Genomic DNA, 26264 nt, shown 5'->3' with positions numbered 1-26264 from the left:
GAAAAAAAGTACAGCGAGAGAGAGAGACTCGATGATATGTTGTTTACTGTCGCGCACAATGTACATCAATTTTATTTGTCACACTATATCGGTACAGGAAGATTAATTTAACAAGACATGTACTAGTATAGTAGAAGTAGTAACAATATCAGTAGTGGTAGTAAAAAACATTAGACATAGACAATAGAATTCTAGGAGAATGAATGAATTCTTGAAATAAAAGAAGTTGAAAACGTGAGTCAATCGAAGCTAAACCACCAGGGAAAACCTGGAAGCACTGGACGGCCGTTTCGTCCTATTGTGGGACTCCTCAGCAGTGCGCATCCATGACTCCTGATAAAAATAAAAGAAGGTTTAAGATAATCTTAAAACTCAATATCTAAATGAAGACACAGAATGATTGCCATTGTCACATACACAGACACACAGAGTAAATTAGTCATGTAGTGAGAAAACAACAAGGAATATAATTGTACAATATCTTTAAATCACCGGATCCATGTATATATATTGTCTCTATGTGGATTAATAACAAATAGAGGTGATAGTATTTATATCATTATAAGAATAGCACGTATTATTCTATGTAAACTGTAAAATAATAATAATCTGACTTCCGAATCATGCAATAACTAAAATTAACTTTATACTATTGCAACATTATGATATCGATCGTAACTTGAATTTATATATGCTCATAGATGTATGAAGCAAATACTGTATGATCACGTGAAATGACGATTGGATATCGTTGATAAAGAATCCTGAATCTAGTTTTCATGTAGCTTAGCACATTCCAACTTGATCGATAGAATTTAATCAGCTTTAAAGAAAAGGACAACATACATGACATTAGTCATTACTTAGTGATCAGTCAACTGTACTTTATGATCACTCATTGTGTTGTATACTGGTAAATATGATGAGGGATTACTTCCGTAGACATCTGATTTTCTCACTCTACACCTATTTCTCCAGTCTAAGCAGTTTTATGTATCGTATCATCTAGCGTTTATACTGAAATCCTGTAGATTGACTTCTCTCCTAAACGATGTTTTTCTTCTTCATCATCACACTGATTTGCATTTTACTTTATTGATTGATTGAATAAAATAAATAGATCAGTTAACTTGTATCTCCTATCAATATGATCAGTAAGGGGTTGTGAAGATTGATGGATTTCATTGAAATCATGTGCTCATCAGTGACTGCCTTCAAGAGGAAACTTCCAGAGTTCTAGTTAGAAACCTTCACCAGTGGGGCTAATCCGTGTCGGGTGTGAGGTCTTCAGGTTGAGTGTTCGCATGCAAGACCACATGTCCTGGGTTTGAGTCCTGCATGCAGGGTCTCGGATGAGCACTAGTGAGCAGTCCCATACTAGAGCAAAACGGCCGTTTCAAACATTAGCTAGATATCGAATATCAGTTTCGTCTGTGTTATAGGTGGTTAGTTGAAAATTGTACTGTTTGAAACTTAAAGTTTATAATTCTCACATTCTTACTGTTTTATTGTTTGGAAGTAGCTGGTGTTTTATGGTATGTTTACTAAGGGGTTTTTTGTCTACTGTCATCGTTGTGATCAGCATGAGATGCAATTGATTCTAGTCAAACTGAACAGTCCCAGTACTAAGATTAAACAACCATGTCAGTGATTCTGTCCTTAATTTCAGACGTTAATGAGCAATATTTTTGGAAAATGTCTTTATTCTTAAAAAGGAATTAATATTGTTTATCCATTTTTGCATGATACGGCTAGGAATCAGTCGTAATACGATAGAAGATCCACTTATTCTTTGTCATCCTCTAAATTTTGAGTTTTGACATTACCTTATCACCTTATTTTATCCCAAGAGTTCATTTTTTCTTCTTGGATCATACTCTATGTGTCCAATTTTTTCCTACCACTACTCTGATATTTGTTTTGTTAGTTTCATCTAACTACGTTGATGTGTTGTGTGGCAACCCAAATTATATATATATATATATATAGTGAACCAATTATTAAAACTTTTGATTTCCAACTATGTTTAAAAGTTCAGACTTTAAACTACTTATACTTAATAAGCAAAGATGGATGATGGCTAGCAGTGGAGTCCAGGACGCGCGTTTCGTTCTATCAATGGGAAGATTCAAGCGAAAAAATATCAAGTGAATTTGAGCTTCATTCCATTGCACAAGCAGGTGGTTATCAGGACTCAGTAGCTAAGTGGATAACGTGATTGCGTTTGAAGAGAACGGTACTGGGTTCATGTCCTGGAGTGAACATAATCTCTGGGGTGCAGATACATCCACCTGACAAGTCATAAATAGGACGAAACGCCCATCGTGTATTGCACTGCTGGCCACTATACATATCTGTTTATAATCCTTGTGACTTAAGGTAGTATTGCCCGACCGTTGCTGCTACCTTGACGTGGTGGTCGGGCTTGCCTATCGTGATGATCCAATCGAGCTATGCTGGCTGGAACAATCGTTCCTCAAGGTCCTACCATGCCAGACAGGTCGGTTGAAGAGCGGTGAGACTAAAAGCAGCAATCCCAAGGTCCGAAGGCGAAGTCGTACTGCTGACTGTACAGAGGTGTGAAAGCAGTAAGGTGTTTCCTTCAGACAACCAGCATGACAGCGATGCTGCCTTCCCACAAGGAGGGGTGGGGTTAGAAAAGGTCGACCCTAAAAATGCACACCTCGCCTTATCCTACGGATTTCCGTCTCCGGCGGTAAGGACTTTTGAAGAACGGAGCTAACACGTCAAAAATCCCCCACAAAAAGGCCGTGCGTGACCGGCCTCAAGCAGATGTCCCTTGGGCACTGCGGTCACGCTCCCAGGTCGTTAAGACCAACACTAATCCAACTTCTTTTTCAGGTCCCTCAAGAAATACCCTTCCACGGTGTGGGCAGCCGGGAAGTGATACTAGCCCTCATACCCTTAACTGCACACAAGACCAAGTTGGTCGCTTTCAAATCCTTCCTACACCTAATAACTCTGTTATCTCCTCGACTAACCCTTCCCACGTCCTTTTATCGCGTCGCACCGCTAGGGCAAACGATTCGAGTACACAGAACGTTATTCCTGGTCTCTTGAAACCACGCTCTAAACTACATATAGGAACTTTTAATGTCCGAACATTGTGCCAAATAGGACAACAGGCTTCCTTAGCTAGAACTCTAGAATCTTACACCATCGATGTGTGCTGCGTCTCCGAAACGCGCATACAAGATCCGAGTAGTGTCATTCATTTGACCGCACCTAATCAAAATAAAGTTTCATCTCGATACACGCTCCGTGTATCTGGAAGCCCTGACGCTGCTTCCCGTGGCCTCGCTGGAGTAGGTATAGCATTAAGTCCTAGGGCAGAACTAGCTCTTTTAGACTGGATCCCAGTAGACAGTCGTCTATGCGCTGTTCGACTAAACGGATCAGTAAGGACTCGGAAAGATAGGGAAATTCGTCGTTGCCTCTTCGTCGTCTCTGCCTACTCTCCCACTGACTGCAGCTCAGACGATATAAAAGATGAGTTCTACAGGAAACTTTCTGACCTTCTCCGAGAAGCTAGGCGTTCTGATGTAGTAATAGTAGCAGGTGACTTTAATGCTCAAGTAGGTAAACTAAGTGAAAGGGAAGGACACCTGGGTGGATCTTATGGTGTCATGGCGAAAAGAACAGATAATGGCGACCGTCTGTTGCAGCTATGCTCAGATAACCGCCTATTTCTTGCAAATACTAACTTTAAGCATAAGGAAAAACATCTTTTGACCTGGCGACCCCCGAATTCGTCCCAACGTTGGACCCAATTAGATCACATCGCTATCAGCCACCGATGGAGGGGCTCGATAGAAGACTGTCGCTCATTCTGGGGCACATGCTTAGATTCAGATCATGCTCTAGTGCGAGCACGTATTTGTCTGCGTCTTACTGGACGTAGGAAAGACACTGCAGGGAAGCCTCTAAGGGTTCTACTTAATGGTAGGCAAGCTAAGAATATATTTCAGGAACAACTAGAAAAACAGTTAGGCAGCCATGTAAGTTGTGTCCACCCCGAGGCAGCGTGGAATGACATCCGAAAAGCTGTGGAATCAGCAGTGATATCCGCTAATAAGGTAAACCATAACGTTAGGGAGAAACAATGGATCTCAGCAGCATCTACCGCACTGATAGATGCTCGTAAACTCATCCCACCTGGCTCTGAGCATAACGAAGAGCGGAGTCAACTTAAGCGCAGGCTTATAAGAAGTCTACGTAATGATCGTGAACAGTGGTGGGTAGCGAAAGCAAGAGAGATGGAAAAGGCAGCGGCAATAGGTAACAGTAGGCAGCTATTCAGACTCGTTAAAGAAACCGGTATTAGGAACCCGAATATCAGTGAAACCATCTCAGATAAAGATGGGCATATAATTCATTCTCAATCCAGGAGGTTGGATCGATGGGCAGAACACTTTAGGGATCAGTTCAACTGGCCTTCAGCCACACTTCAATTACCCACGATCCCCAGTCGTCCTGAATGGCAAATTGATGTAAGTCCTCCAACCCTCTGTGAGGTTGAAAAAGCTATAGGAAATCTGAAGCGAGGGAGAGCAGCAGGCCCTGACAGGTTGACCCCTGAGATTTTTAAGGATGGTGGTCCAGTACTAGCAGCGAGATTGACTGAGGTCTTAGGTAGAATCTGGGAACTGGACGTAATTCCATCTGACTGGTCCCAATCACTGATTGTGCCAGTTTATAAGAAAGGACAAAAGTCCTCTTGTGACAATCACAGAGGGATCAGTTTGACTAATATAGTGTCTAAAATATTAGCTTCAATAATACTAGGTCGCCTAACCAAAGCTCGTGAAGAGCAGACTAGAGAAAACCAAGCTGGTTTTCGACCTGGACGTGGTTGCATAGACCAGATATTCACCCTACGTCAGGTCCTAGAACATAGACACAAATTCAGACGTCCCACAATAGTAGTATTTCTTGACCTTAAGGCGGCATTTGACTCTGTTGATCGTGAGGTTCTATGGCAATGTTTGTCACTGAAAGGAGTACCAAAGAAGTACATTAACCTCATAAAGGCTCTCTACTCGAGCACAACTGGTCGAGTTAGAGCCTATGGCGAACTGTCATCAGAACTGATTACCACAAGTGGCGTTCGTCAGGGCTGTCCACTCTCCCCATTCTTGTTTAACTTTGTCATTGACTTACTTTTAGAGATAGCACTTTCATCAGCTAAACCTCCAGGAGTTGAACTTTTACCAGGAGACTCACTTGTCGACTTAGAATACGCCGACGACATAGTTTTACTCGGTGAAGACGCTGACAACATGCAGAGTCTTCTGACCACTATAAGCAACTATGCAGGCATGTTCGGAATGCGATTCTCTCCCTCGAAGTGCAAAATGTTACTTCAGGATTGGGTTGCATCGACACCTGAACTAATGATAGGGAGTGAAGTAGTTGAGCGTGTAGACCACTTCACTTATCTTGGAAGTCTCATCAGCCCTTGTGGTCTGGTATGTGACGAAATCTCAGCACGGATACAGAAGGCTCGTCTAGCTTTCGCCAACTTGCGTCATTTATGGCGTAGGCGAGATATCCGTCTAGCAACCAAAGGACGGGTTTACTGTGCAGCAGTTCGCTCCGTCCTACTCTATGGCAGTGAAACATGGCCAATAAGAGTAGAGGATATTCGTAGGCTACTAGTGTTCGATCATAGGTGTCTTCGAAGCATTGCTCGTATATCCTGGGACCACCGGGTAAGTAATGCAGTTGTTAGGAAACGAGTACTAGGTAGGGATGGCAAATCGATTGATGAAGTAGTGAAACTTCATCAGTTGAGATGGCTGGGACATGTGTTACGTATGCCCGACCACCGACTGCCCCGACGTGCAATGTTTCATGGTGTAGGAGTAGGTTGGAAGAAAGCTAGGGGTGGCCAGACCAAAACGTGGCACAAATCAATGAAGTCACTGACAAGTGGACTGGGCCATGTTGGTAGGTGTAGACTACCTGGTTGGGATTCGCGAGATGACAGCAACCGATGGTTAGAGACCTTGAATGACATGGCTCAAAATCGTTTGCAATGGCGAAGATGCATCCACTCTTTGTGTTCTACCAAATTCTAATCTTCTGAATTCCTCATGTCTTTATCTTTTTCTCTTTCCAAATTTATTTCACTGTACTATACTCCTTCAATAATTTCTTGAAACCCCTAATCTTTTGGATTTCTGATTATACTCCTACTACTTCTACCACTATGGGATTTGAATCGACAACTGCATCTCTGTGCTAATGTGGTATGGCAACTCGAACTGATGTACGTACGTACGAAGTTCTACGTTGTGACTGACTGACTGAAGGTAGTATTGAGGCAATACGCACAGTATGCACATATGCCAGTAAGAGATTGATCAATTTCAGTCCTAAACATCAATAGGACGATTCAGACAAAACAATACCATGTGGGTTTAATTATGCTTAGGTTTGATACATCTCAAATAGTGCTTTTATTCATTATAAAGACTAGTTATCCACAGTAGCCATTCGAAAGTAAACAGATTGTTCCTTAAAACATTTAAAATATCCAAATTTCAATCATTGGGTTACACATATTCAGAATTCACTTTATTTACTTCACCTTAAAAAATCCAGTACTATCGTCAATCCCCCACACTAGACGTTTTGCTCAAAACTGTCTATTTTTGGTCCTTATCTTACCTTCATAAATAATACTGTACAGTGAAATTTTTAAATGGTTGTGTGGTGTGTGCTACTGATGTCGACAGTTATAAGTAGTATGTGTCACCAATCGATAGTGAAATGCCTGGCTGCAGAAGGTTAAGAAGATCGGAGAGAAGAGAATGAAAACAGAGAATAATTGGTGTGAAAACGAAGGAATAATCAGGTCTGAGACAATTGACTGACATTTTGCAAATGAAGTATTTACTGAATGATTTTCAGATTTTATTAACAAATCCTGTAATTTTGTACTTGAATACATTTGATCGTCCCCACTGGTGTTCTTGTTCACTACAGTTGTTCTTACTCTTCAGGACACCACAAACCTAAGTTTCATGCTATTTCGTGTAATTCGCCATCAAGATTTACCTTTAATTTTAAAGGGAATCATGGTCTGTGTGTGATTACAATCAGCATAATCCTAGCTTCACATTCTGAGAAGCTAACACTAAGCCATTGGATCCTATACTGACTTCCTGTGGAACTAAGTTATTTGCAATTTATTGCACTCGTAAAAGTTACCAGTGCTATGTATATCTGGTCCTTTTTTCGTCCTGATTGAATTCTATCGATCAAGTTGCAACCTTTCCGCTAGTCTTAGGGGACTCGGCACTGCCTGGACTCTTTCGAGACCTTTGGTGGTTGGATAATATTCTTTATATCTATCTCCTCAATACATAAGTCAGTTATATGAGACTTAGTTATAATAAACTGGTTTGTTAATGCATAGAACTAATAATTATCACAACAGTAGGGACAATAAAAAGTGTATTAAAACGTGAAATATTTTGGAACTCAGCCAGTAGACTCCTAAATAGCCAATAATTGAACGAGGTCACTGTTTCGAATTTGACTGCTGCCCCAGATTCTTGTTTATATGTCTCGATGCCTGTATGTTCGTGAATACTACATAAAATGTTTACGATTTTATTTGGATTTTTGAAAATTATTATATTTTCTTCTGTTCATTCAGGTGAAAGACTCTATTGATCTGTTTACACTTCGACGTCATGCTGTAAAAATTATTAGTAAACTAGGTGTACGAAAAATTCCCGGTGGTTGGAGTCAAGCATTACATGAAGCTAGTCTAATGCGAAGATTATCTGCTTGTCGACATGTGGTTTCATTAGTTGTTGTATTACGACTAGAAAATCCAGATAGATTATGTTTAGTTATGGAGCACTGTCTTGGATCAGTACATGATTTACAAGCTTCCGGTGTACCATCTCATACAGCTTTAAGTTCAGAAAACGAATTTGAATTAGATGAATTCAATGCAAAATCATCCTCTTCACAATTACCATATTTTAAACATCAACATGGACAATCATCAGATGCTGTATTAAATGAAAACAATTCAAAAGATAAAGGAAAAAACGCTGACTCTTCTGAAAAGTTGAATAAATCTCGCCGATTTCATCCTAGATTGTCAATAGGATCTACACAGATCAATCAAGAAACAGATACAAAATTTGATAAATCAAAAAGTCGTAAAACATCATCCATAGAACAACCAAGAAGAAAAGGTACATCCTCTCAACAACAACAACAATTTCGTCGACTTCCTGAAGCACAAGCTCATGCCTACTTTTTACAGGTAAATTATTATTATCTTACCCTGTAGTTGGTTTGTGAAGATTATTGAATTTCATAATTTACACCATGGACTGATAATAACCACAATGATCATAATAGCGCATTGATTGAAACTGAACATGTAAACTATTGGATGCCGCCAATTCAATTACTTTGAAATGTTAGGCATCCACCTGAAAATCTTGAGTCTGATTCCTTTTGGGTTAGGGTTGTGGATCCTCACTACTAATGAGTCCCATTACTAGAACGATGCAACCGTTCAATCTGTTCTAATTTTTGGTGGTTGGCCAACCAAGATCAGTCCGTGATGTAAATTATGGATTTTATTATTATTATTATTATTATTATTATTCGGATCTTGTACTTTGTCCTTGTTCCTGCCTCCGGTGGGGTTGGGTAAAGGCAAACGACTTTCAGATCTTGAGTTTAGAATTTTGACATTATAGCTGATATTCGCCTGTGATGAGAAACACCTTTACTCCAAATCTTAGCTCTATTTTGATTAGTGCACCACAACATTGAAAAGATTTGCATGCTCACCATTCGCTTGTATGTATAGTTCAGTATTGTGAGAATAGAAATGAAAAAGCAATGGCAAACAACGAAAGCATTTTTTAGGATATTACCATTTTTTGGCTAGCTTTATTATAAAATTGGATAACTTATCTGATTGATCCTAGGATAAGAAGACATGAGGATAAAAAAAAATTTATATGCATAGTCTTACTTACTTACTTACGCCTGTTACCCCTCGTCGAGGAGCATAGGCCGCTCACCAGCATTCTCCATCCAACTCTGTCCTGAGCCTTCCTTTCCAGTTCTTTCCAGTTGCTATTCATCCTTTTCATATCTGCTTCTATTTCCCGGTGTAGTGTGTTCTTTGGCCTTCCTCTTTTCCGCTTCCCTTCAGGATTCCAAGTTAGGGATTGAGTCGTGATGCACATTGGTGATTTCCTTAATGTATGTCCTATCCACTTCCAACGTCTTTTCCTAATTTCCTCTTCAGCTGGAAGCTGGTTTGTCCTCTCCCATAAAACGCTGTTGCTGATAGTACCCGGCCAATGGATGTTGAGTATTTTGCGTAGACAACTATTTATAAATACTTGTACCTTCCTGATGATGGTCGTAGTAGTCCTCCACGTTTCAGCTCCATACAGTAGGACTGACTGTCTTGACGTTCGTATTAAAGATTCTGACCTTGAAATTGGTTGAGAGTTGTTTTGAGTTCCATATGTTCTTCAATTGTAAAAATGCTGCCCTTGCTTTGCCAATCCTCGCCTTTACATCTGCATCAGATCCTCCTTGTTTATCAACGATGCTCCCCAGGTACTTGAATGTTTCTACCTCTTCCAGAGTTTCGCCATCAAGTGTGATTGGGTTGGTGTTCTCCGTGTTGCATTTGAGAATCTTGCTTTTTCCTTTGTGAATGTGGAGGCCTATCGATGCGGAGGCTGCTGCTACATTTGCTGTCTTCATCTGCATTTGTTCGTGTGTACGAGAGAGGAGGGCTAGGTCATCTGCGAAGTCCAAATCATCTAATTGATTCTGAGCTGTCCATTGTATTCCGTATTTCCCGTCAGATGTCGAATTCTTCATAATCCAGTCAATCACTAGAAGGAAGAGGAATGGGGGGAGTAGACAGCCATGTCTGACTCCGGTCCTTACTGGAAATGCATCTGTCAGCTGTCCTCCATGCATGACTTTGCACTGTAGTCCATCGTATGAGTTTTGGATAATGTTGACAATCTTTTCAGGAACTCCATAGTGTCGAAGAATTTTCCATAATGTTCTCCTATCCACACTGTCAAACGCCTTCTCATAGTCAATGAAGTTGATGTATAGTGATGAGTTCCACTCGACTGATTGTTCAACGATGATCCGTAGTGTCGCAATCTGGTCTGTGCATGACCGATCCTTACGGAATCCAGCCTGTTGATCCCGAAGTTCGGCGTCTACTGCGTCTTTCATCCGATTCAGCAGCACTCTGTTGAAAACTTTTCCTGTTACTGATAACAAACTGATGCCTCTGTAGTTTTCACATTTGCTCAGATTTCCTTTCTTTGGTATCTTGATGAGATATCCTTCTTTCCAGTCCATTGGCACTTGTTCCTCTTCCCAAATCTTCTTGAATAGAAGGTGAAGCATGTTTGCAGTTATTTCAATGTCTGACTTCAGTGCTTCTGCTGGTATATTGTCAGGTCCTGGCGCCTTCCCACTTTTGATTTGTCTGATGGCCATCTTGACTTCTTCGATCGTTGGTGGAGTGACATCTATAGGAAGGTCAGTGTGTGCTACCTCGTTTTCCGGTGGATTTAGTGTGGCTGGTCTATTCAGCAGTTCCTCGGAATATTCTGCCCATCTTTTCCTCTGTTCTTCAATATCCGTGATTGTCTTTCCTTCTTTGTCCTTGACTGGTCTCTCTGGTTTGCTATATCTTCCTGCCAATTTCTTCGTTGTATCATATAGTTGTCTCATATTCCCTTCTCTTGCAGCTTTTTCCGTCGTCGTTGCTAGTTCTCCCATGTATTTCTGCTTGTCGGCTTTAATGCTTTTCTTCACTTCCCTGTTTGCTTCTGCGTAGTCTGCTTGTGCTTTGACTTTCTCTGCTCGTGTTCGGCTGTTGTTAATTGCTAGTTTCTTGTTCTTCCTTTCTTGAATTTTGTCCAGGGTTCCCATAGAGATGCATTCCTTGTGATGATGCTTCTTAGGACCAAGAACCTCCTGGCACGTTGAAGTTAGGGCTTCTTTTATCCATTTCCAGTTGTCCTCCAAAGTAGTTTCTTGTTCATTCAGTAGATCCTGTAGAGCTTGGAACCTGTTGTTGAGAGTTATCTTGAATTCATGGAGCTTATCAGTATCTCGAAGGAAGGTTGTATTGAACCTTTGTAGTGCTGTTTGTCCAGTTGTCCAGTGTTTCTTTAGCTTCAGTCTCATCTTGGCCACAACCAGGTGGTGATCTGAAGCTATGTCAGCTCCTCTCAGGGTTCTCACATCTTCCATTGATCTTCGGAATTATTTGTTGATACAGATGTGATCTATCTGGTTCTCTGTGGTTTGGTCCGGTGAGATCCATGTAGCTTTATGTATGCGTTTGTGTGGGAATATTGTGCCGCCTATAACCAATTTGTTGAATGCACATAGGTTTGCAAGTCTCTCCCCATTTTCATTTCTCTCTCCTAATCCATGTCGTCCAATTACATCTTCATATCCTGTGTTGTCCACTCCAACTTTAGCATTTAGATCTCCCATCAGGATGGTGAGGTCCTTTCGTGAGCACTTCTCTATAATTGATTGCAGCCTCTCATAGAACTGATCTTTATCATCGTCGTTGCTATCATTGGTGGGTGCATAACATTGGATGACGTTCATTGTGATCCCTTGCTTCTTTGTTCTGAATGATGCTTTGATTATCCTGGGTCCATGAGATTCCCATCCCACAAGTGCATTTCGTGCTTCTTTGGACAGCATTAGAGCAACTCCCTGAGTGTGTGGAGCATTTTCCCCTTCGTGACCGGAGTACAGCAGCATCTCTCCTGTACCTAGCCTTTGTTGTCCAGTTTGTGTCCAATGGGTTTCGCTGATTCCGAGTACCGCCAAGTTGTATCTCCTCATTTCCATTGCTATTTGGCTGGTCTTTCCTGTCTCCCACATTGTCCGGACGTTCCATGTACCTATAAAGAGTGTTGCTCTGGTTGTTAGAAGGTGCATCGGTCTCGTGACTTCCGAAGAATTTCGGCTTTCATCATGAGACGTCATAATTATTCCTTCAACTCCCAGGGCAGAGTTTAAATGGTTTGAATTATTTTTTCTGGTTAGCGTTTTTTTAGCGAGTTAGCTTTTCTACGGGATGGGGTCGCTAACCCCATGCCCAACCCTCCTCCTTTACCCGGGCTTGGGACCGGCAGTAACTCTAGAAGAGCTACAGGCGGAGTTATATGCATAGTCTGCTCAACATTAAATACATAAGATTTGTTTACAAACTCCAGGGTACTTATTGCTTAACTTTCATTAGAAGTACTCCTTATTTATAATACTAACTTGTTCAGACGGTCTATAAAGAAATATGCAGAAGGGGTTTTGTGGAGATTTCAGTATTTTCATAGTTGAAATCATGAGTCAATTAAAGCTAGACCATCATGGAAAACCTGGAAGCACGAAACGGCCGTCCAGTGCTTCAATTGACTCATGATTTCAACTATGAAAATACGCAGAAGTCAACCTTTTCACATGTTTGCGCTAAAATTGTATGCTCAAACAAGTTTCCCGAATTTAGTTCATCAGCACTGTACATATATATTTATAACTTTATAACAATGCAGTGGAGCATCGTAAGGAGATGCAGTCCCATGGTAACCTATATTCTTTTGACCAGTTGTGCCGTCTTTCAATATCAGTTTATATTAGCGGTTAGAGGAGGCATTCGGCATGAAACTATGAACCTACCTGGGTTTTGTGCTCATTGGCACTTGTTATCAAGATATGCTTCCAATCTTGAGGCAACTGGTTCTTCCTGTGGGATTTCAATCCAGGTCATCTGGTTTTACCTTCCTGGTTGCTACCACTAAGCCATTTGAGCCCCCGATTGACCTCTTATTAGACTGTGTTTACAATTAATTGGTCGCTGAGTAATGACTTATATCATGTCTCACAAAGACCATTCCCCTCAAGGTTACAGGTACGCGTTACTGAGGAATGCCAACTAGCATGAAACCTAGATCTGGAGTTTCATACTGACTATTTTCAACCATCTAACACCTTATATTAGTTCACCCGATGTCGAGTTACTTAGTCTAGTAGTCACAATAAAACTTGATCCACGAAATCCATTCATATATGTGACTACAAGGCATTTTGCATTATAGCTGATGTCAGTTCATGATAAATAGCCCAGCTAATAAATCCTATCCAAAACTATGTAGGGACTTAAAAATCTATTTGGATCCTCATAAAAGTTCGATAAAACGGATAATCTATGTCCACAAGAATGAGCTTTCATGTGAATGTTTTCACAATTTATGAACAGGGTAACCTAACCTGTAGACGACGTTAGTAGATTCATTAATCATATAAGATATATTTACACTTTCTCATATTACTATTTTCTTTTCCATAAACTATCTATTTACAACGGTGGTTTTCTGATTGGCCAAGAACTGGCTGAAAATTCTTGGCGATTGTGTTAAGTTCATCTTTATACTATACTCTCGCCTAAGTTAGCTTATAGAAGTGGATTCATATGAGTAGCTTAGTTAAGTAATAATTGACATTGTAAGAAAAAGATTATCATGATTTGACTGACAGTAAAACTTGCATTCATCAAAATTACTAAAATGTTGGAAACACCCTTGCCAACTAGAAAACACTCGGAATAATAAACTATCTATATATGATAATAAAATTTTTTAAAATCTCTTGGATAATTCACTCGCATCCTCTCATATCATTCATCAATAGTTTTCTTTCCGAAATATCAAATGGTCATCCAAGGGGAATGCGGCATTAAGGCGATGTGAAATAAGACTGAGCTAATTGGATAACTCATTTTCTGAGTTCTTCTGTTCATGTTTTGAACAATTTAACTGAAAACGTGTCAAGTGTATTGCCATAAACACAGAACTATTTTTGATGGGGATCAAACAAGCTCATTGTATATCCCTTGAAATATATTGTTAAGGGTTTTTAATTCCTTGTTATTGATATTCAGGTCAACAGTTGATCAATACTTTTTGCCATATGTAAATCCTGAGAAGATTACCTCCATGTAGCGTCGTGTCACAAGTTTTTGTATATTCAGTATATGACTAACAGTGGAATCCATGGTGGGTGTTTCGTCCATTGTGTGACTTGTCATCTGTTTGTGCATGGATCCCAGTGTTTCTACATTCACATTAAAACTTAAACCTAATATCTTTCACTTCAAACACCCAAGGCGTTATTCACTAAATCACTGAATCTGGATAACCATTAAATAGTTCAATGTGTATGATGGTACTGAGTTTGAGTCTCAGTGGAAACATCAATACTGACGCAGGCACATCCAACAGATGAGTTTCAAATAGGATGATACGCTCATTCTAGGTCTTATTGCTAGCCACAGTTAAAATATACTAGAAATCTCATTTCTTATATATGTATGTTTAAGTTGTATATTACCATACTATCGTTGTTACTTTTATTCCTCACTCTCTCTCCAAACATTTTCTTTTCTTTTAGTTAATAGACGGTTTACATTTTCTTCATCGTAACGGTGTTATACATCGCGATATTAAACCAGCTAATTTATTATTAACACCTGCACCAGGCTGTGGTTTAAGTGGTTTTGGTAGTCCAAATGGTACCATGGATTTACCAGATCATAATTGGTTATGCAGTACGGGTAGTCAATCAGCGTTTTGTCAACGTTCATTGGCTAATTTATTGGCATTATCACGTGGTTGGTTGGTGAAATTAACCGATTTTGGCGTATCAGCATCAATTTCAGCATTTAGTACAAATGATATGGTAATTTTATTGAATCTATTTTCTTGTATTTTCCCTCATCGGTTTGCTTATGTTTCACCCTTCTTCTTCTTCTTCTTCTTCTCGTTCTTTGTGAAATCTAATTGTTCAAACAGAATTAAGTGTAAGTCGGGATCGAACTTACGAACTAACCAAGTTCTCCAGTCAGTAGGACCTAGCACATATTTACATCGGTTCAAGTATCAGTACAGCGAGATAAAACTATCAAGACATATGCCAGAGTAGTAGAACTACTAACAGAATCATTGTTAGTAGTAGAATAGTTTAGTCATTGACGGTATGACTCGAGAAGAAATAAATAAATTTACCGAACAGAAAGTATAAGTATTTTCAGACAAACAGTTAATGCATATGCTGCTTCACTAACTACGATGATTGCAAGGACCTCAACGAGACAGTCTATATTCACTCACATAGCTTGGTCTAACAGTTACTCCATGGATTCATATCGCGTTTCCATTTGACTACCCCTATTTTTCTCCAAACTCACATTAACAAATATTATTTGTTGAGACAGGCAGTGGTTGACATACATAAAATGTGTTCCAAACTCTTCAACCAATATACATTCCGTGTTGGAAATTCTAAACACATCCTTCGTCATAGTCTCTAGGATCTTAGAAAAGCCTTAGGAGCGTTTTATCTAGTCAGCACTGAATAGAATCTTCCCAGAAACACCGAGAGAAAAGGAATAATTATGTGTCACGATTTGATTAAGCAATCGTTTTAACCATTACTATATTTAGCGTATTGCTAGAAAGTCATAGGAGACTAACGTAATATAAAACTCTTAACATACACCAGACTTCTTATACATAACTAAGCTTAGAGTATAAAGCTCGTACTGACATTTCGCTCCTTTTCTGTATTGTTCGAGTTGAAGTGTTGACGTAGTGTAGGACTATAAGAAGTGCTTAGGAAGTTAGGAATAATTGTTTCAGTAGCAGACTTGTCATGTTGTTACAAAAGATTCACGTAGGAAAGTTGGAAAACACCGATTCTAAACTAATGGTATGCATGAACTAGAAGATCCCGAGGGAACAATTAGAGTAAGGACCTTTTCTGGTCAACGACTACTGTAGAGTTGTATTCCGTGACATTGCTTCACTGCCTTGTAAGTTAGACTTCCAGGCTGGGCTATTAAACAAACCGCACGCCATGGTTTAGGGATCCATGAAGTATCCCAGCTTATATACACATAATGATGAGTATTAATGCGCGACAGCTCAAAAGAACATGAAAGCTTCAATATTGATGTCATTTTATTAGAGGCATGAGTTGTAAATGATTAATTAGTTATGGATTGATATCAGTCAGTCACAACGTAGAACTTCGTACGTACGTACATCAGTTGGAGTCGCCATACCACATCAACACAGAGATACAGTTGTCGATTCAAATCCCATATTGGTAGAAGTATTAAGAGTATAAACATTAATTAAGGTTTGAAGATGTTATTGAAGGAGTATAATCCAGTGAAATAAATTTGAAAAGAGAAAAAAGATAGAGACATAAAGAATTCAGAAGATTAGAATTTGGCAGAACACAAGAAGTGGATACACCTTCGCCATTGCAAACGATTTTGAGCCACGTCATTCAAGGTCTCTAACCATCGATTGCTATCATCTCGCGAATGGATTGATATCAGTTAGGCAACTGAAAAGAAAAGCAAGGAATGCATTATATATCTAGATATTTCATTTATTAACAATGAGCATCTATTAATGGTATCCTTAATAATACAGTTCATGACCTTTAAGTCTCATATTGAACTTGTTCTCTTTGGGTTCACTTGAAGTCGAAGCCTTGAAAATTACACACAAATTACCAGCCAACATTTTAATAAACTTGTTATGTCCTTTGACCCGTCAAATATCACGTGACAAAATCGCCAATCAGAGCGCCGTTTTATATGACCTTGTTCCTGTGCTAAGCCAATGTTGCGTTAACCAGCATGAGCAGTCTTGAGTCAAATCTGAGTACTTATTGATCCTCTGTATGGTAACGTCTCGCCTAGCCCAGCCGGTTCAATCCAGAAAGCCAATATCAGCCTCCGCTATATGAATCATGTATTCAACACATACTTGGTTTATATACAAGCAGATCAGACCACATCACACCACAAAATAGAAAATAAGAATTATACAGGATCAAGCCGAAAGGTGTTTGTGATTGTGAGAGACTGTAACTAATAAATTGGGAATAACTTAAGAATAGTAAATCGTGCAGTAGTAGTAGTCAATAAGTCAAATGAAAGCCTATAATAAAAAGAATATGAATATGTGTATATTATAGTTACTTGATAATTATCTCATAAGGATATTTGTAATAATAGTCCATGATTAGTCCCGCCCCTCCAAATGCCCAGTACGGCCGAGAATGGGGAGAGTCAAATCTCCCTTTCGAAACGCTCTCACATGGTCACACCTATTTAGTCACTGCCAGGGAAATCCTTCTCACTGTCTTCTCGCTGTGTGGTGTTATTTACGAAATTGAGAGGACGAAAAGCGAATGTCCGGGGCTTTAACGTGGTTGGTTGGTATGTAGGATTCACCTTGAGGAGTTGGAAAACCGTGATTCCAAACCAATGGAGCACATAGGCGCCAGGACCCTGACAGAACAAATGGTATATGAACCTATTGTTGGTCATCGGTTATCATGGGACTGCATCTCCTTCCGTTGGCCCACTGCCTTGTGGATCAGACCTTTAAGTCGAATCCTCCGGCTGTGGCACCCTGAGTAAACCACTTGTTTTGGTCTGGACACCTGCACAGTATCCCAGCCCACACACAAATCAAGTGACTTGTGTGGCGCATATGTATTGAGTGCCCTCTTGTACCAATGTTTATGTGTTCGAGTAAGTAAATAAGCAATCCCTAGCAGTTACTATTCATTTATTCTTCGTTCGGGTCTAACAAAACTAATTGTACATACGATATAACGTTACATTTATTTGTTATTATCAATGAGGCAACTATTTCATGCTATTAAACCGTATTTCACTCCACTCTCTAATCACACAACATTTCACCCGTCCTTTAAAAACTAATTTTTTATTAAATTAACAAAAATAATGACCTTACTTACTATCATGATTAACCCATATATGAATGGAGAATAACAAAAACACATATGTGTTATAGAATCCCTCATGAGTTCAATATAACAAACAAATAGATTATCTGAATAATTTTAATTATTGTAACCTTGTAATCAGTCAGTCAGTCAGCTACAACGTAGGACCAGGCACACATATGCATCGGTCCAAGTTGCCTTGTAATATGTTTAATGTAACCAAAAACCCAACCAATTACACAGATAATCATGTAATTGGCTTTGAATTATAGTTTAGATAAGAGCACAAGTGATGCTATATCCAAGTTGCTAAAATCAAATTAATTATGAATAAGATCGCAATCTGGGACTTTATGGTGAAAAGTGAAGTTGTTGAACGGATTTAAAAAACCTCATTAGCTTATACCATTTTATTGGATCACTTCTAGAATAGGTGAGAGATCTATCCGGTAAACAAAAGATGAGTATACTTAACAACAGTTCATATTGTTCTACTTTAGTGTTGTGAAACCTGACCATTAAAATTAACAAAAATCCTTAGGTTACTAGTACTCAGTCATACATACCTTCGAAGCGCATGTTAGGACAATGGAGATACAGAGTAATGAGTAAGGGTAAGAAACCAGTTAGTAAGGTAATGAATGATAAGTCTGCTACTGAAACAGTCATTCCTAACTTCCTAAGCACTTCTTATAGTCCTACATTACGTGTACACTTCAACTCGAACAATACAGAAAAGGAGCGAAATGTCAGTACGAGCTTTATACTCCAAGGTTAATTATGTACCAGAAGTTTAGTGTATGTTAAGAGCTTTATATTACGTTAGTCTCTTAGGAGTTTCGAGCAATACGCTAAATATAGTAACGATTGAGACAATTGCTTAATCAAATCGTGACACATAATCCTTCCCTTTTTCTAGATGTTTCTGTAGAGTTTCTGTTTAATGCTGATTGACCATAACGTTCTCACGTATCTTATTGTTCTTTACAGACTTTGATGAGGGATAATTTATTACTTCTCAGCATCACCCCTATTTTAGTACCAAGCGTTCTTTTGTATCGTCTTTCTTTCCTAAAAGCACTAACGTCACATAAAGTCATTAAGTAGAGTCTGGAAATACGTAGCTTCATCTATACATTTTTAGAGGGAGAGCGAACTTCTTTCACAATCCTCCATACTAAGACATTTGAGTTCAAACATCTTTAAATGCTAAAATGTACTTACAACATTTTAGTATGCTGGTTATTATTTTCAATCCAGTCAGTCATTTAGTAATAAGAAACCTGGCACATATGCTCTTTGGTTCAAATTGTCACGCTTTATATTATTCAACACAACGTGATGGAATTATCAAGATAATCACCAGACTAGTAGAATTAGTAACAGTATCTATGTAAGCAGTAGAAGAGATTAGACGCTCTGGTAAGAGAAGAAAGGACAAAATTAACGGAATAAAAAGTCTAAAATAATTTCGAAAACTAATATATTATGTGGGAAGACAAAGAGTGGATGAATCTTCTTCACTTTGATCGATTCTGAGCCATTTTACCCAATCTCTTCAACCACCAGTTATGGTAATCAGACAAAGCCCAAATCAGCTAGTCTTCACCTACCTACACGAATCAGTTCAACAGCCAGCAACTATTTATCTAAACATATAGATATTGGTACAGAGACGCCAAAATATTTATACGCCACACAATAAGAATGAGATTGTTAAGAGATAGAAAAAAGGAGGTAAGGATTATGAAAGAAGAACAAAAGTTAATAGAAATTATTGTCCGAGAATGAAATTAATAAAAATGACAATAATAATGGGAGAAGTGGTTCACTTACAAAAAAAATACAACCAAAAAAGATTTCTTTTGTTAAAGTTCCCCTCTTTTATATGAAGAAAATAAAAGAAAGCTACGGTAGGACCACCACTGGCTTCGATCCTGCGACATGTCTGATAACGTCCTAAGCCACTGTGTCGCACTATTTCTTGGACCCCAACTAGGGGATTGTAAACAGGTGGCCAAATCCAGCCCTGCTTAGCTTTATTTCATGCCTTGACACCAATTTATACACTGACCACCTCTCCAGTTTTTCCATTCGGCCCCAGAGTCCGCAAACAATCCACGATGTGAAATTCGCCAGGACGATATTCACAATATATGCTTAAGCCACCGAGGGCGGTGTCTAAAAATGGTGATAATCGAATTACAGTCTTTATGGCCTAACACACGTCAAACCTCCGCATTACTAGCATAATGTTGCCTCTGTATGTCAGCAGTCCTTCGGGAACAACGATAATCAAACAGATAATGTCGCTTATCATCCTCAGGTCGGAGAAGCCATATTTCACAAACATACAGCAAAACCAATTTACCGACTCATCCTAGATCCGACTTTTTTCAACCATATTAACATCACGAAAGCGCCAAAGATAGCCTATATTGAAATAACTGGCTTTGGCTTTCACTATACGTGAATTTATCTCATCACTCATCTTAACACCAACACTTACACAGCTATTCAGATACATAAACTTCTCAATTGTACCTGCTGACTAACAAGGGTGGGTGCAGGTACAAGCTGCTGCTAGTCTTGCAAAAGTACTATATAATTAATAAGTGCAAAGCACATACCATACCTACGAACACTGAGTATCAGGTGATCAAGTGAGTATTTCATGGCTCGGGTATCGTCTCACAGTAAGACAACATTCGCATACTCAAGTTCAGAAAGTCGGCGAAATTATAATTTTTAGATTAACCATTAGGATTAAAGCTACCAAGTCTAGAATTTTAGTGCGAAATTTGTTCATCTTAATAAACATATAGCATTTTGGCATTATATCCAATGTCAGTTCGTGATGAAAACTCCAACTGTAATTCCTAATCCTAACTTCTAACTTTAGATCCTCAGATTATTTTATAACTCTCTTTTAACTCTAGTAAGTAGGTGAATTTTTCCAAGGTTACTTCAGTATCGCTCAAAGGTCATCCATAAATTATAATCTCACTGAAGTCTTTCTCCAGGCAACAGACACCATCATTACTAAAATCTATCAGAGTTGTTTCCATCAATAACTTCCTCTACTCTTCTATTAATACTGATCTGATTTTGATATCAATGGTTGAGATCAATCACGTGTGTGTGTGTGTGTTTATCGTCAAGTCACGATTTGTTGTTGTGATTAAATTAATTAGTTAATAAATGGTTCAGCTTTTTTTAAAATAACAATACAAATCGGTATTATTCAATATGAAAGGTCTAATACATTATAGAATTCACATTTCAGAAGGGGTTTTGTGGAGATTCTAGTAATTTTATAGTTGAAATCATGAGTCAATTGAAGCTAGATCACCATGGAAAACCTGGAAGCACTGGACAGCCGTTTCGTCCTATTCTCGAACTCCTCATGTGCTCACTAGTAACTGGCTTCAAGATGAATTCTCTGGAGTACTAGTGAGAAGTCGTGGCCAGTAGAGTTCAACCGTGTCTGTTGTGAGGCAGTTACTCACTAAAGAAATTGTTGACCGTCGCGCAATATCGTGGATTGGTTGAAGTTAGATATTAACACCGTCGGATGCCGGCTCAGTAGTGTAGAGGTTAAGCGTTGACGCTCATGACCGAAGGTCCTGTGTTCGATTCACACGTGCGGGATCGTGAGTGCGCTCTGTTGAGGAGTCCCATACTAGAACGGAACGGCTGTCTATTACTTCCAGGTTTTTAGTGGTGGTCTAACATTCATTCATGATATCAACTTAAAATCAACAATCTCCATCACTCTATACTGATAAAAATAATATTTTTCTACTTAAACACATAAACATTGGTTCAAGAAGGCACTAAATATACATGCGTCACACTTCGATTTGTGTGAGGGCTGAAATACTATCCCGAAGCTCAAATACGAACAGGTGGTTTTCCCAGGGGGCCACTCTCCAAGTCTTTGACCTACATGTTCAGTCCATAAGACATTGGAGCAACGTAAGGAGATGTAGTTTCATAATAGCCGGTGACCAACCATTGGGTTCATGCGCCATTTGTTCTGTCAGGATTCTAGAGACCATGTGTACCATTGGTTGGGAATCACGGTTCTTCAACTCTCCTAGATAAATCCTCCATTTCCATCAACCCGGTTAAAGCGCCGGATATTCGCTTTTCGTCTTCTCAATTTCGTAAATAACACCCAACCGCGAGAAGGCAGTGAGTAGGACTTCTCTGACAGTGTCTGTATATATGTGGCCATGTGAGAGCATTTCGACGGGGAGAGGGGATTCTTCTTATTCTTGACCATACCTGGACATTTGAGGGCTAATAATAATAAAAATTTTCCATTTGTTTTCGCGATTTAAAACTTACCACCTACAACCATATTTATAATGTTATCAAAAAATTCACTACCTATCGTATTAATTGTGATATATTGTAAGTCGATTAGAAATCGGACAAATGATAAATGGATACTATTAGGAAATAAAAATAGGCTCACCTTTCCTAAGAATGAGATATCCACTATTAATGGGCTAATTTTCTAAGAGACAGATATAGATTTATGAATGAGTACACATACACTCCGATTCAATTAGTTAGTGAAACCTTCTTTCTCCCTTTGACCTCGTGTATGAAAAGCTTTGGTATCATTAATACTCTGTGCAACACAATATAATCTCAATAACATCCGACAATTCCCACAACCACAATAATAAAGTATTTAAAATAGATAGATTGTGTCTAGTAATGTAATCTACGATACGTGTTTCGTCGTGCTTTGGTACTCATCAACTGGATGTGCCTACTACATCCTAGTGTGGTTGATATTCACATTGAGTTTTGAACCAAGGTCCCCTATTAGTTTAACAAAGATTGATCACTAATTCAATCTTCAATATCAACAACGAGATAACTCACACCTTTACCAATAATAGAAAAATAATAATAGACACAATAATATTGTGATCGATTTTCAATCAATCCATGTTGTAATTCCCAATGTCTCCATGTAACTGATTTTGTCATGTCTGTGTGTGTGGGGGGGAGAAAGAGACAATAAAAGAGGGGAGTGAGCCACTGTGCACACTATTTTCATCATAGTATTGTCAGTTAATGAGGACAATTTTGTGTATCTATCTGCTACCTATGTTATTTTTTCACTTATAAACTATATTGTTAATACTGATGTCATAATTGTTACAGGAATGCGCATGTATACAAATCAATAGTTACTTGGTGATTATTATTACCAGAGAAAATAAGCTTTTGAACGTCATGGTTCTCTTAGAGTATCGCTGTGTGTGCGTATGTTTATGGGTACCTAGTTTGTATGTCATATAAAATCCATTTACATACTATAAGTAAATTTCTTGTCTATTTTAGACATTGTTGAGTAAGAAAGAAAAAAAGGATTTTTTGTACAAAAAAATAATAGGATAGTTGAAAAGAAACTTTCTAAGTATTAGGTAGTTAATTTATGTCTAGTCTAGAACTCCACAATTGTATCCACTGTCTACTCGTTGTCAAGCAGACTCTTCATGAGAATACTATTGAGCCCATCGAGCGTTGATAGGTTTGTCTGGATATTAGAGTATTTTGAGAGATAAGTTTAATTTGTAAGTAATATTTGCGAAAACTGGATATCTTTCATTTGATCCCAGGTGTGGTCATAGGTCTGCATTGTTCAAGAGTCTCACTATACTATGACGATGAAAAAGCTGTCCGATGGTCCTTAATCTTTATTGGTACACCGGCTATGACCGATTAGTGATCAGTATCTTTCATGAATCAATGGAATAGTTCACTTATATCTAACTGTCTATGTCAATGATAGCAATTCCCATAACCAAAAACTGTACAACATCACTCCGATAAAACTCAAATTATCATCATTTGTATAATCTAGAATGTTTTCATACTTGAAATCATGAGTCAATTGAAACTAGACCACCATGGAAAAACCCGGAAGCACTGGACGGCCGTTTCATCCTATTGTGTGACTCCTTAGCAGTGCGCATCCACGATCCCGCCTGGCGAGCGAAATTCGAACCCAGGACCTACCAGTCTCGAGCCAGAGCACTTGACGGATAGACCACTGAGTCGGCATCCAACGGTGTTACTGTCTAAATTCAACCAATCCACGATTTTGAGCAACCGGGATCGTGGATGCGCACTGCTGAGGAGTCCCACAATGGGACGAAACGGCCGTCCAGTGCTTCCAGGTTTTCTACGGTGGTCTCGCTCCAATTGACTCATGATTTCAAGTATATAATGTACAAATTGTTGAATATATACACATCTAACTACTCGGTATTTATAAGTAGTATGGTGTTATACAATAAAGGTATAAGCAGTGTAAATGTAGTTTATGAATAAGATTTCAATATTGGCCATTCTAAATTGTCTGATTATCCTCGAAAGGTATTATGGTTACTCATTTTTCTGAAATACTTGTAGAAAATTTTGAAGTTTACCTTTAAGTTATTCGGGATACATAGGAGACATCCATTTTAATACTTCAGCAGGCGTGTATCTACATGCCCCTGTCAGATCAGTATCTAAATATTTGAATTACTACTTGAAATAATATTGAATAGAAATTTCCAAGGTGACTTTGCACTCATTTTCGCATAGAAGTCATGTTCTCTAATGCTATGTATAATTAGAGATAGGTAAATTTTTCCAGGCCATGAAAATTCTGAGAACATTTCGATCAATCAGCATTCTTTACAAAATTCCAAGAGAATTTTAGATAATACAGATTATGTTTGGATTATCCAACCGTCGATTTTGTTACCAATTTGTAGCGTGTTTTAAGGGAGTTTTTAGAGTTTCACAATCACGTATAATCCCATAAATACCCCCCTTGTCTTGTGTACATTAAGTAACTGAATCTATGCTCTTTCCGTAATTTTTGCCTTTTATTTGAAGTTCATGAGCATAAAATTTCTGGCACCAATAAGCTGTTTGGTATAAGACGGATCACTTAGAATAGTAAATAACTGTTTTGTAATGCTTCATTATGTTACCCTTTAAATTATTTAATGAGATACCAGGAATTATGATTATTAATAATAATTCTTAGGGTGTATAATACATATGATAGTTAATTTGTAGTACCTAGATGCTCTTGTGCTGCGGAGGGTGGGGGGAGTCCACTTTCTTTCTCTTCAAATCCTCTCATATGGTCATCCATGTACAGCCATTCTCAAATAAGTCCTATTCACTGGCTTCTCGCGACGGGAGTGCTGCTTACGAAATTGAGAAGACAAAAAACAAATGTCTGGCGGAGCCTTAAACCGGGTTGGTGGGTACGGGGGATTCACCTAGAGGAGTTGATAAGCCCTGACTCTCAACTTATTGTGCACATGAGCCCCATGACGTTAAAAGAATAACTGAATTATTAACCTATTCTCGGTCACCGGCTACCACGGGACTACATCTTCTGACATTTCTTCACTGCTCTATAGGTTAGACCTCTGAGTCAAAGGCTCGTGTAAAGGCCTCCTAAGAAAACCATGTGCTTCGATTTGAACACTCGGACAGTATCCCAGGCCACACGCAAATTCATTGATAACTTGTGTGGCGCATACTTATTTGATGCCCCATTGTACCAATCCCATTGTGTTTAACTAAATTTTAAATAATTAAATCTGCTACTTATTTAATGAACCTGGAAAGATAAAATTTCATTTAATGATCTTTCGAGTTCTCAATATGGTTATTTAAAGTACGGATCAATCCATTTGACTGTATTTGGGATGGAACATTCTCCTCTCTCCAGTTGAATACGATAAAATCTCCTTTATATTCCATCACTTACATTCTCTTTTAATCAATAAGTACATCTAAATTTCAACACGAATACGCCCTAGATAGAAAATTAATGTGACAGTAAAAGTGTCTGTGTCATTCAGGAAATGCCAGTAATTAAGTATTCTATTCAAAACGCGTAAAATTTCAGTAAATTACATACAAGACTCAATACTGATAAAGCAAACCACTCTCTCTTCTACAATAACTAAGTCACAAAGTAGTTGAAGATATAATATAGACTACTAAATAATTATAAGTAGCACAATAGAACACAAAGTACGTGGACAAATATGTAAATATGATCGGAAAATGAAAACATAAATTAACAATATTATTTGACACTAAGATTCATCTTATGTATTATATATTGGATTATTTGTGTAATTTTAGGTTAGTGGTGGTCAAACTACACCAGCTGTACAACCTCCAGAAGTAGCTAAAGGTGTACAATCAATATTTGATGGTACAAAGTTAGATGTATATAGTGCGCGGTGTGACACGTTATTTTATGCTTACTGGTCATGTACCATTTTCATGTCAAAATGTATACAAATATTGAA

The 26264-nt window shown here is 38.6% G+C and overlaps 1 protein-coding gene across 1 annotated transcript in view; it reads left to right on the top strand.

The window, feature by feature from the left end:
- The window catches only part of Smp_127920 (serine/threonine kinase), a gene marked incomplete at its 3' end in the record, with an annotated part of 60384 nt that overhangs the window by 22660 nt on the left and 11460 nt on the right, over positions 1–26264 (top strand). Inside the window, exons 3-5 of the mRNA XM_018798623.1 lie at positions 7688–8311; positions 14524–14811; positions 26095–26181. Of these exons, the coding sequence (XP_018653546.1) occupies positions 7688–8311; positions 14524–14811; positions 26095–26181 (999 nt within the window). The remainder of the gene's footprint in view (positions 1–7687; positions 8312–14523; positions 14812–26094; positions 26182–26264) is intronic.

The sequence above is a fragment of the Schistosoma mansoni genome, chromosome 7, assembly GCF_000237925.1.
Source record: "Schistosoma mansoni strain Puerto Rico chromosome 7, complete genome".
Taxonomy (NCBI): Eukaryota; Metazoa; Platyhelminthes; class Trematoda; order Strigeidida; family Schistosomatidae; genus Schistosoma; species Schistosoma mansoni.
Note: the sequence above shows the minus strand (reverse complement) of the source record. Positions and strands in the feature narration are given on the sequence as shown.